This window comes from Poecilia reticulata, chromosome 1 (assembly GCF_904066995.2).
Source record: "Poecilia reticulata chromosome 1, P_reticulata-male-v2, whole genome shotgun sequence".
NCBI lineage: Eukaryota > Metazoa > Chordata > Actinopteri > Cyprinodontiformes > Poeciliidae > Poecilia > Poecilia reticulata.
The window spans coordinates 12,395,094-12,407,985 of NC_088830.1; the positions used below are offsets into that span (position 1 = coordinate 12,395,094).

Consider the following 12,892-nt stretch of genomic DNA (forward strand, 5'->3'; position numbering starts at 1 on the left):
CAAATGTGTTTCTCAGATGACTTCATGTAAGCACTGGGAGACGTCTGACAGATGACCTGGGCTGATACCAGAGAATCACGGCTCTTTTCTGTCAGCGAGGATCAAACCAGATCAAAGCTGGAGTCAGAGCGAAAAGACAACGGGACACGTGGCGCAGGCAGACGGAGAGGTGTGAAGGCCCAACAACCGACTGACTGACAGACTGACTGACAACTCGGTCTATATTCAGACACAAAGCCAACAAGAAAGGAGAAAAAAGAGAAAGAGACCTCAGTAGAAAACTGTCACCATCTGAGTAAACAACCAACAACTTGCGACTTTCCTCACACAGCAGGACAGAATCTTTAAAATTCACTGGATGGAGAGGGTGCTGTGATTTTTCCATACCTGATCTGGGTGTTTAGAAACACATGATGTTTGTTCTGATAAGCTCCTAAGGTGATAATGATCAGCACCGTTCTTTCAACTAAACACCTTTTTAATTGTGTGAGCAGTTTAGGATTTTCACTGTTCTTTTCCTTTTCCGAATCCTGGAAAAGCAGAGCCAGTCTAATATTCATATGAAGTGTCTTGTATTAATATTTGTCCCTTTTTTTAATGTTCAACATTTTTGCTACGCTACAGCCAACATCCCTACTATGCTTTACTGGGATTTTAGTCCAACACAAAGCAGAGTGTGATTGTAAAATCGAAGGAAAAGGACACACGATTTGAAATTATTCCCAAAATAAAAATATAATACAAAACTAGTGTGCATTTGTATTCATTCCCCAGGAGTCGATGCTTTATCGGCAACAACAGCTGCAGGTCTTTTAGAGTAAATCTCATTATTGCTCCCGTTAGTGGCTGAGATGTACTGGGCAGATTTCATTTAAACTCTTAATTCAAACATACCTTATTAATCACGTATAATCACGTAGAAGGAAACACCTTTAAGGAGGGCACAAGGAGTTGCAAATATTACCGATTTTTATATGAACAGTACGGCTCAGTACTCAGGATGCATTTCTGTTGCTTAGTTGGCCCTGACTGACTTTTCTCATACATGTTACATATTTATTTAATAGGGATCTGTGGCATAGGATAAACAGTGAAAGAAAGAAAAAGGCAACGAGCCAAGACTGGCAAACTTTATGAATTACTGGCTTCAAATTAAAGGCAGCATCAATACTTTATTGGCCTTCATTTATTAATCTCTGGATCAGGGGTGTCAAACTCCAGTCCTCCAGGGCTGCTGTCCTGCAGTTTTTAGATGTGCCACAGGTACAAAAAAACGCTGGAATGAAATGGCTTAATTACCTCCTTATTGTGTAGATCAGTTCTCCAGCACCTTGCTAACGACCTAATTATTCTATTCAGGTGTGGGTGCAGCAGAGGCGCATCTAAAAGTTGCAGGGCAGTGGCCCTCCATGACTGGAGTTTGACACCTGTGACCTGGATCAACATATAAATACTTAAGCATGATCAAAGACACTTTGGAACGGTTTGAGATTTATTACATCTCGACATACAGAACGTGTTTTGTCACATGTTTTGGCATCAGGACTACATTAGATTGAGGAAAGCACACACATTGATTCGGGCTCACCATTCCCGAAAAGAACCAAAACATTTTATTTTTAGTTTAGTTGATGTGATAAGACAGTCATGCAGGAATGAATGATTGACGAGAGATCTGCGTGTCTCATAATCCCCGCCGCTGACATGATCTAAACGCGTCCGGTGACCTCGTGACCTCCCAGCAGCTCGAGATCGTCCCCACAATAAACAACATGAAAAGTGAGGTTTCCGTTTTCAGCTCATAAAGAGACTAAAAATACGTGCACGGGAGCTGCAGCGCCGCGGACCCCCTCACACACCGGATTCAATCAGCACTTCAAAGGCTGCGTGAGCACGTGACGACACAACATCAAAGGGACGGCGGGCGAGACTCAAACCCAGCGTGTGGGCGTGCCGCGGCGAGCGAGCGCTCAGGGTGTGGGGACCGACGACCCCGCGAGGAGCTGCAGCCAACCACAACAGAGACCGACTGGCCCGCGGGAGAGAGAGAGAGAGAGAGAGAGAGAGAGAGAGAGAGAGAGAGAGAGAGAGAGAGAGAGAGAGAGAGAGAGAGAGAGAGAGAGAGAGAGAGAGAGAGAGAGAGAGAGAGAGAGAGAGAGAGAGAGAGAGAGACAGAGAGAGAGAGAGAGAGAGAGAGAGACAGAGAGAGAGAGAGAGAGAGAGAGACAGAGAGAGAGAGACAGAGAGAGAGAGAGAGAGAGAGAGAGAGAGAGAGAGAGAGAGAGAGAGAGAGAGAGAGAGAGAGAGAGAGAGAGAGAGAGAGAGAGAGAGAGAGAGAGAGAGAGAGAGAGAGAGAGAGAGAGAGAGAGAGAGGGGCGGTTAGGAGGGAAGAACTTCAGATAAATACCCAACTTCATCTGGAGGTCAGGAGGACTTGGATCCGGAGGGAGATAGCGCTGCGCCGGTAACAGATTTTAAAAGTTTCCTTGCGGAGATGGATTGATTTAGTGTTCGGAACTAATTCTGTGCGTAAATTTGGGCGGGGGAGGCGAATCTGGAAGCAGCGATGGAGATCCATAATCTGCGCTCATTCAGTCCACCCATGAGCGAGCGATCGTCTCCGGGAGGGCTCCATGCGCCTTAACAGGACTTCGCATCTCTCCGTGTAGAATGCCGTGTTGGATTCGGACCCTGCTGACACACACGCCCCCTGTAACAGCTAGAACCATGAGGAGCCGTGGTGGGTTTCGAAGCTCGGCCGGACTGTCAGCGGTGCGCTCCTGCCTGTTGCTGCTCTTCATCCACATGAGCGCGCCGGTGGAGGCGCGGCGAGTGCGCGGCGGCCGCGCTCAGACCCGGCGGGTCCAGCAGCAGCAGCCGCAGCAGACTCCGGAGCAGCAGCGTGTGGACGGACCGGAGAGCTTCCCACTGGACTTCACAGCCGTGGAGAGCAACATGGACAACTTTATGGCGCAGGTTAAGAACCTGGCGCAGTCGCTGTACCCCTGCTCTGCGCAAAAGCTGGATCAAGACATGAAGCTGCACCTCTTGAGTAATTTGTCGGTGACCTGCAACGACGGCTCATCAGCGGGGTGAGTCAGGAGCTTATGCTTTAAGAGCCAAGCGCCCGGTCTGCGGTGGTCGGGCTCCCCTGGCTGCCCCTCATTCCCCTGTCACTCCGGATGTGACCAAAATGGATCAAAGGAACAGATCAGAGAGAGAGAGCGCGCGCAGAGCCAAGAGACCATGAATGCCGACGCAGAGACCTTCATCCCCCATCATGTGACCAAGTTTTAAATTCTTCTCATTCACATGGACCACAACCAACCCAGGGCTAGATTTGAGTAGAAAAAAAATGGAATTTGTGACATTACAACAATAGAGTGCGGTGTATTTCATTATGATTTTATGTCACGGACCAACACAATGCAACTTCTTTTTCGTTTAGATTCTTCATTTAGAAGCAGAAAGAAAAAGATTCATAACACAAAACAGAAAAAAAAAGTCTAAAAACTGCCCGGGTTTGTGTTTAGACACCTGAGTCGCAGGTGTTTTGGGGAGAGTCTCTATCAGATTTACACATCGACACTTAAGTTATTAACCAATTCTTCTCTTCAAAACTGCTCAGAATCAATCAGACTAGACACAACAGCAATTTCTGTTTTGTCACAAATCCCTAACTGGATTTGGATCTAGACTTTGACTGGGCCGTTTTCACAAATGATCTAAACAGTTCCACTGTTTCGTCCCTGTCGTCCTGAAAGGTGACCCTCATCCTCGGTTTCAGGTCTTTCCCCATGTTCCATTCTGGCCCAACCAGCTTCCCAGTTCCTGTTGAAGAGAAGCATGCCCACAGCATGATGCTGCCACCGCCGTGTTTCTGTTTCTGGGTCCCCTGGTTGTCTTCGCCAAGCAGTTTCTGAAGCTCTCACAGAAATAAATCTAGATTTATGTTGAGATTAAATCGGACACAGACGGACTGGATTAGGTGACTTCATTGGGTTTCATGTAGGGGGATCAGAATGAAGGGGGCTGAAAACAAATACACACCAAACATTCACAGTGTTATCCATTTGTAAGTAATTTCCCAAATACACAGCATTGGGCATTGACTTATCACAACAATCCCCCCAAAAATATATATATTAATGCCTCGGTTTGCTGGTAATAATAGCCCACAAATATGTGACCAATTGTATTCCATACTGTAAAAATAACCATGACAAAAATGTCCTCACTTTTGTGGATAATTTTATTTTATTTTTTCCATTATCAGTCATTTGTGGTGTTACAGAGTCTCTTAAATGCAATACATGTCGTAGTGATGATGATACAACTTCAGCTCCAGAGTTAACAGAAATGTTTCTCAAATGTCACTATCTTTTAAAAGTAAAAAAAAAAAAAACGAAAATACTATTAACCCTGCAGGCCTTGTTAACGTGTGGACGGGTCCAGAGTATCGGTGTGTGTCCTCACAGGGTGCGTGGAGACACACACACACACACACACACACACACACACACACACACACACACACACACACACACACACACACACACACACACACACACACACACACACACACACACACACACACACACTGTCTCGGTGTGCTGTGAAGGAGAGTAAATGAAAGAGAAACCGCTGTGGATCAGGTGGCTGCATCTTTGTGCACAGTCACTTCCTACCTGATCTGATGTTCTTGTTCAGGTTCTACATCAAGGAGTCCAAAGGCAGCAGGAGGTGGCTTCTCTTCCTGGAAGGTGAGGATGAGTCGAAGGATGAGAGTCAGCCTGATGTCGGTCTGTGAAGCCTGTTGATGAGCTCAGTGTGTGTGTGTGTGTGTGTGTGCGCGCGCGTGTGTGTGTGTGCGTGCGTGCGTGTGTGTGTGTGTGTGTGTGTGTGTGTGTGTGTGTGTGTGTGTGTGTGTGTTTGGTGCAGGTGGGTGGTACTGCTTCAACAAACAGACCTGCAGCAGCCGATATGAGACCATGAGGAATCTGATGAGCTCCACCAAGTGGCCACAGAGCAGAAGAGGTACGAGTCCGTCGCTGCATCAGTGCCTGACCCCGGTTGCGTCGTGTTTCACACGCTCATGCAGCTTTTCCCGTCACCAGAGGGAAGGAGGGGAAACGTCTCCTGAATGGTCTGGATTCATGGAAGTGTTTGCGTTTCCCCTTTGCGTTTGAGTTGATCCCTGAAAGCCAAACTCTCACTGAATTCCTTCTTAATTCCCGCCAGGGATTCTGTGGAAATCTTCAGCGCCTGCATGTATTCAGCGGCCAAAGCGGGAAAAAAGTTATTGGCTTATATACGAGCTTCACTCAAAACATTTTCATTATAATCCACAAATACGCACATAATTATCCAGGCTTGTGCCGACCGTGATCCTCCCATTCATCCGTTTTCTGTCTTCACAGGAACAGGAATCCTGTCTCCAGAGCCAGAAGAAAACCGTCACTGGTGGAACGCCAACATGGTGTAAGAGTTTATCTTTGCGTTTCCTCTTTCTTCCCATTTCCAATCGGAAGAGAAAACTATTTATACCTTAATTACCAAAGAGTTACATTTACTGGAGATGTAAAAAAATATATATATATATACATATAGAGCAGCTGGCCAGAGATCAACACCAGCAGGTGTAATATTGAAAAATCAGATTAGTTTCTTTGTTTTGTTTTTATTTTTTTTACCCCCAACCAATTTCAGTCACTAAACATTTCACACCAACCACCTTCATGTGCTTTAATGCACCTTGTTTGAGTTTACCATAATCCAGATGCAGTTTAAACACGTACGCTTTCATGCGAGAAAATAATCTTGTAATCCTTTCATCTTCTGCTGGATGTAAAACTGCTTCTTCAGTCCAAGAACAATGCAAGTAAAAAAAAAAAATCTTTTATACGTTATAATCCTTAATAAATAGTCGTCAGAACTGGAATCAGACCTCAGTAAAAACCCACAATTGCAACTGTCCAGGAAAAGACTGATTATTTAATCCAAAAAACATATTTTATTTATTATTTTTTCTTTTTTTTTGCACGTGTTTTGTTCCGACAGCTTTGGCAAACAATACGGCGGATCGTGTTGCATTGACTTTGGTAGAGCAGATTGTTAAGGTAGCAAAGAACACAGCTGCAGCTGTTATAGAGAAACAACAGCGACAAAGCGCAGAGTTTACTTTCAGCAATTTGTCCAAAGTCAGCATCTAATAACAAAACTTGGCCCGTGGGTCACACTTATAAACACATTCTCCAGTTTACTGTCCGACAATCAGACGGCATTACAACTGCACGTTTGTCAGCATCAGCAAACTGATGACCTTTAAATCCAGATGTTTTGCCCTAACAGAGTTTTATTTGCCGTTTCCTGCAGTTTTATTCCTTATTGCTCCAGCGACGTGTGGAGTGGAGCCACGCCAAAGACCGAGCACAGTAAGACCCTGTAAATTAGATCAATCACAGTTTTCTGAGGTGTACTTTTCCCCCTCCGGCCCCCATTTGTGGGGTTTTTTTTTGGATGCCACAAAAAGAAAGAAAGAAAGAAAGAAAGAAAGAAAGAAAGAAAGAAAGAAAGAAAGAAAGAAAGAAAGAAAGAAAGAAAGAAAGAAAGAAAGAAAACAAAGGTAGATCTGATTGTTTTTATCCGTTTCAGAGAGCGGGGTGTTTGTAGATCTGTGAGACAGCTTTCTGCTGAGGCACAAATCTGGGAAAGGATACTTCTGTTACTTTGTGGAAATTGGAAACATGAACACTCCAGTATTTTGGCCTTTACTGCCCAGATTGGAGCTATTTTCTCATTAAAGGGGATATGAAAGTCCTTTAAAAGGCTGCCAAAAAAGCACCAGAGTGACTTTTTTAGGCCATAAGATACAAAAAAAATCATCTGATCTGGTGAAAGAAGCTTGAACTTTTTGGGTACAACTCCTGTGGAAAGTCTTCGAGAAGGAAACCGACCACCCACCGATTAATGCCATCCATCCCTGCAGCCGCGTTGCGCAGCGGAGACGTTTTGTATTTTTTACACGAGCTCGCGAACCGTTTTCGGGGTCAAGACGATGACGGACGCAGATAAATAACAAGCCGAAGCGAAAATCTGTTTCAGAGTCATTGGAAGCACAAAAAAAAAAAAATCTGGCGTCATGTCTTAACGTTTTAATAAGATTTCAACTTGAAGCAGAAAGTCCAGAACGAAATCAAAGAAGCGTCTACAAACAAACAGGAAGGACTGGACCCAGTAGAGGATTTAAAAGGGATCTACATCGTAGCAATCCAACATGGTTTGATTTAATCATCACAAAGAACAAGGGAGAGGAAAATCTTTTACAGGAAAGGCGTGCAAAGCTTTCTGGAGGAATCTCTGAAGAAAACGGGATGCCAAAGCTGCCAACGGTGCATTTTATCAGGATTAAATTACCAGTTTAGGTCAAAAGTTCACACGAACTCATCACGGTCATGATCGTTTCAGAGTTTTCACAGATTTATTTTACAAATGAACAGCGACTTGGTGAACTAGTTTGAATTACGTGTCGACTTTCTGTAGCTACTCCACACACGCCTCCATCGACAAGTCATCAGCCGTCAATCTTTTGACGCAACTCAAAGTTTGAAGAGAACCGTCCAGCCTCACCAGGTTAAGCATTTCCAGGAAGAAGAAAACTGAGCTGAAGGCTGCAGCTAAACTCACGGAGAACCCACATTATTTCTTGAAAAATTCTTTACGATCAATGCGAGACGGCGATTCTGCAGTTTGGCCGCAGCGATAAAAGTTACAGCTGGAAGAGGCTCTCAACCTAAGCGTGGTGGTGGTGGTGTCATGCTGAGGTTCCGTCTCTCCTTCGGTGGTGTTGGTGGATTTCATGAGAACTTCTTTCAAATACTTCTACAGCCCATTTGGTTTATGCTTGGACACTGTTGTGTGTTGTAACAGAACATCGACCCCAACCTCACATCAAACCTGCTGTTGAAATGAATAATTTAGTCTAATGTCAAACTTTAACCTCCATCTGGTTTAAAGATTTCAAAATGGCGCCTTAAACCATGAGTACATGGATAAAACCAACACAGACTCCACCAATTCTGCCAAGAGGAACAAACATCCAGCTGTCGTTGACGGCTGTGGAAAGGCTAGTTTCTATGTAACTTACTGAGGCATATGTAACTAAATATTAGTGAGGGTGTGTGTATATGTAAAATAGTGACTCATGTTGATGCTAGATGAATTGTGGAAAACTTGAGCATAAGTAGTAAGCACCGAGAAACTTTCTGCTTTTTTCTGTATTCACTTTATGTGTAACAGTCTGCAGTTTACTGCTGATGGCAGGAATGTTATACATCCATATAGAATACGGTGCAATAAGCAGGGACTTCCATCTTTAAAGGAGCAGGATTATGTCAAATATTCTGAGTTGTAAATCAGATTATAATGTTGTTCCCTCATCAAAAACATACACACAGCACCTCTCGCCCACCCAGCTCCCCCACCCAGCTCCTCCAGACTAGCGGCAGCAGCAATTAGCAAACACCTGGTGGAAATGTGCAACTGCTAGCTCGTCATATGTACTAGAGCTCAGCTCAACACCTTTTAAAATGGTTGTTTAAGGCTTAATATAGGAGCACTGATGTGATGAAATCGGGGTGTGGGAAAGAGAAGTAGCTTCTTAAAGAGACAGGGGCCCAATTTCAAGATGTCGCATTGCAAATAAAAATTTCAAGACACGCTTGTTATGTGAAGGTAACATATTTACTTGATTGTGCTATATAGTGATACAATGTCCCTGGAAAACACATAAACCTGCAGTAGTCCGGCCTGTGTCTGACGGTCAGTAAATGAATAATCACGTTGTATCCATCTGTTCTCAGGTGATTATGCCTTCATGGGCTCTCTGATTATCAAGGAGGTGGTGAAGGAGCTGCTGACTAAAGGTCTGGACAAAGCCAAGGTTCTGCTCCTGGCAGGCAGCAGGTCAGTCCACCAGAGGCCCGTTTTGTTATTTTTCCTCCACGCTGCAGTTTTTTCCTCTGAGCACTCTCTCTGGGTTTCCCCAGTGCGGGCGGTACCGGCGTCCTGCTGAACGTGGACCGCGTCGCCGAGCAGCTGCAGGCGGCGGGCCACAGGGGGGTGCAGGTCAGGGGGCTGGTCGACTCCGGGTGGTTCCTGGATAACAAACAGTACAAGACCACCGACTGCCTGGACACCGTCAGCTGTGCCCCCACTGAGGCCATAAAGAGAGGCATCAGGTCAGCGATGGAGCTGTAGCAGAGAGGAAATGGCGACGCCTCAAAGCGGTGGTAACTTCGTTTGTGTGGTTTGTTTTTTTTTGCAGGTACTGGGGTGGACTGGTACCAGAGAGCTGCAGGCAGGCTCACGTAGGGGAGGAGTGGAGCTGCTTCTTTGGATATAAAGTCTACCCGACGCTGAAAAGTGAGTCACAGCACAAACCCCCGAGCCTCTCCGTAAAACACAGAGCGGCAGTTTGACCCCCGGTCCGTACCGCGCAGGCCCAGTGTTCGTGGTCCAGTGGCTGTTTGACGAGGCTCAGCTGACCGTCGATAACATCCACCTGACCGGGCAGCCCCTTCACGAGGCCCAGTGGAGGTACATCCAGAACCTGGGCCAGGAGCTGAGGAGCACGCTGCGAGACGTACCGTAAGAGCTGCACACGCTCCGCGCGCGCAGGCAGAAACTGGCCAAATGAGGAGAAGGTTTCTAACAGGCTGCTGTGTTTCTGATTGGCAGAGTCACGTTTGCTCCAGCCTGTCTGTCTCACGAACTCATCACCAGGACGTAAGTAAGAACGTCGTCGTTTTCATCGTTCCACTCTTTTTGAGCGATGCCACTATTATTTTAGTAATCAGTTGTTATGACAATTAATCGATTAATCGGATAAAAGAAATTGCTACAGATTTTTCTTTTAATCGCTTACGCCTGTTTTATGCAATATTAGGAATGCATTAAAAGTCGCAAATACATTTTTTAAATGATGAAAATAAACATTTTGTTTCCTAAAATGCAATAGTATAACATTCCCTTAGTGAGTTTGTACTAAAATTAACACTGGATGGTTAAACATATTTAAAGACAAAGTTATGTTTATCTTAAATATGTGTAGATATTTTTAAACAGTTTTGGCTCAATTACAGCTTTTAATATGTTGTTCTTTCATCAAATTGACTGTTTTTGAGTGTATACTCTGACAATAAATTGATTATTAAATTAGTTGATTATTTAAACAATCGATTAATCATGATTAATTGTTTCAGCCTTAAATGCAACTGCTAGCACTGACAGCAGCCAGGCCTTTAGCATGATGCTGCCACCACCATGCTTGACAGTCGGTGTTCTTAGGCATGAATAGCTCGCCTGCTTTCCTCCAAACATTTTTCTCGCCACTGCAGACGACCTACGACTCAACCTGACTAGGCTGGGAGAGGGGGTGCAGTTGTTGATTTGCTCTCTGGGGGGGTGGGGTAGTTCTCCTAAACATTGAAAACCCCTGGTTTAAATCTTTTTTGTCTCGCACAGGTACTGGATGGACATTCAGGTGAAAGGCACGTCCCTGCCCAGAGCGCTCCACTGCTGGGACCGGAGCCTCCAGAGCACCCTGCACCTCAACAGCAGCCACGGCCTGAAGAAGCACCGGACCCCCCCGTCGAGGGGATGCCCCCTGCATCTGGTGGACAGCTGCCCCTGGCCGCACTGCAACCCGTCCTGCCCGACCATCAGAGACCAGCTAACGGGACAGGAGATGAGCGTGGTCCAGTTCCTGAAGCACATGGGCTTTGACGTGCAGAAGATGGCCCAGCAGCAGGGAATGGATGCTAAGAGGCTACTGGGCATGCTCAGTAACGGAAGCTGAGCTGCCTGGTCATATACTCTGACCAGGCAGAGTATATGACTCTGCCTGGTCATATACTACAACTACAACGAGCGCAGTTGTAGTTGTTGGAGGCCAAGTTTTATAAGCACATGTATGAAATAAGAAGGGGGGATAAATTCTTCTTATTTTGATGTGTTGGTGACAAACTGAACAATGTGAACATTCACAAGTGCCTTGTTTATTTTGAAGACGTGTAAGTCGCGTACAACCAAACCAGAAAGTTTGAGCTGTTGGAAAGCTTCATATGGGATCATCGTAGATACGCTCCAACTCAGGAGGCGGCTACAGCGAGCAGGAGCATCTCAATGTAAAAGTTTATTTATTTCAATAAGCCAAAGAATGAAACTCATTCCACACATTCGTTAGTCAGTGATAGATTTCAAGTGTTTGCTTCTTTCCCGTTTTCTTTTGCATGAATTACTGCATTAATGCGCCGCAGCATGGAGGAGGTTCTAACAGAGGGCCAGGTCGCTTTGACAACCCATTCATCTTTGTCTCGACACTACATAGATTCTCTAGGAGGAAGAACAGGAACAGCACGGTCACTGGTCCAGTTTTTGGTGCCACTGGCAGTTTGGACAGGCGCCAGGTCCTGCTGGAAAATGAAATCAGCATCTCCATAAAGATTGAGCAGAAGGAAGCATGAAATGCCCCAAGACTTCCTGGCAGAGGCTGCGTTGACTCTTGACTTCAGCAGGGTTTCTGCAGGTTTCACCAACTTAAAATTAAGACTTTTTAAGACCACTTTGACTTGGGTTTAAGACCTGTATCATGACAGAAAAGAAAATAAATGGTATACGTTTGCAACAGAAGTGAGCCAATGGGTAAGATGAACTTCATCCAGCCAACTGGTGATAAATTTGCACTGAGCCACGTTGGACGTTAAAAAGTTAGCTAGCTTTAGTAGCTAGTTACCGCTAGCTGCAACCGCCTTGAGTCACAGAACTCGGTGACCATGTCTGCATGCAATTCAGCTTTGCGCAACGGTAAATTCCTGAGAAAACGGAAAACACACAGAACAAATATTCCTTTCACAACATACGATTAACGTATTTGAGACCAACTTATTTATTATTTTTTTTCCAATTAATTCGAAACTTTTAAGGTCTTATTTTTAGAAACATGAATTTAAGACATTTTGAGGATGAACTGCTTCACAATCCTAACAAGCTGCACTTCTCTCTGTCGTTCTCTTACTTCCAGTTTTTCCTTCCGATAAACTCTCCAATATGTTTGTGTCAGCTTCTTTAGCACTGACCTCTTTGGTTTCCATGTAGAGCATGAATGTCTGCTGCAAAACTGGCCATAACATAAAATAACATATTTCTGTATTGAAAATATGTTTTATTGGTCTCATGTTTCATTCAGATTTTTTGAGAAATTGATCTTGGGTTTTCACATCTGTGAGCCACAATCAGGAAAACTAACAGAAACGAATGCTTGAAATGCACCACTCTCTACAGAAGATGAGTTTCACTCTTTGAAAAGAAATACTGCAGTAAAGAAGCATTTATATTCTTGATTAAGTGGGAGACACCAGTATATGCAATAACCTGAACTTCACGCCCTCATGTGGAGGTAAAACGACGACGACAGCAGCCTGAGGGGTTCCAAGGGAAACCAGAGGGGTTCCCAGTTTGACGTGGACGTTCCCAGTATGCTGTGGTCAAGGGGAACGAGGCGGGCCAGAAATGACGCTGATTTCTCTGCTCACTAAATATGCTGCTTTTTCTCCATGTAAAAAAAAAAAAATTTTATGGGAATTATTTACTAATAAAAACAAAATGTAACTCTGTTCTTGTGCCTACAGTTCACTGTACTATTTATTTTTTTATATTGCTCAAATCTGGGACATTTCTATATCAAGTCTACTTTTTATTTGCATGTTTGTAATAAATACTTGTACGCTTGTGGATCAATTACTGTTTGTTTTTTGTTTTTTTTAAAGAAAGGTATTTTCATAAACTCTTCTGCTCACCTTTTTAAGCAAAAATAAATACAGATACACAGCGA

The 12,892-nt window shown here is 44.5% G+C and overlaps 1 protein-coding gene across 1 annotated transcript; it reads left to right on the forward strand.

Moving 5' to 3' along the window:
* Positions 1-2,406: 2,406 nt before the first annotated feature.
* notum1b (notum, palmitoleoyl-protein carboxylesterase b) lies at positions 2,407-12,798 on the forward strand. The gene is made up of 11 exons (XM_081606398.1): positions 2,407-3,092; positions 4,711-4,763; positions 4,942-5,037; positions 5,421-5,481; positions 6,376-6,434; positions 8,862-8,964; positions 9,048-9,239; positions 9,326-9,423; positions 9,501-9,648; positions 9,739-9,786; positions 10,525-12,798. Exons 1-11 carry the CDS (start codon positions 2,671-2,673, stop codon positions 10,856-10,858), a joined length of 1,614 nt encoding a protein of 537 aa, XP_081462524.1. The 5' UTR covers positions 2,407-2,670; the 3' UTR covers positions 10,859-12,798.
* Positions 12,799-12,892: the final 94 nt, after the last annotated feature.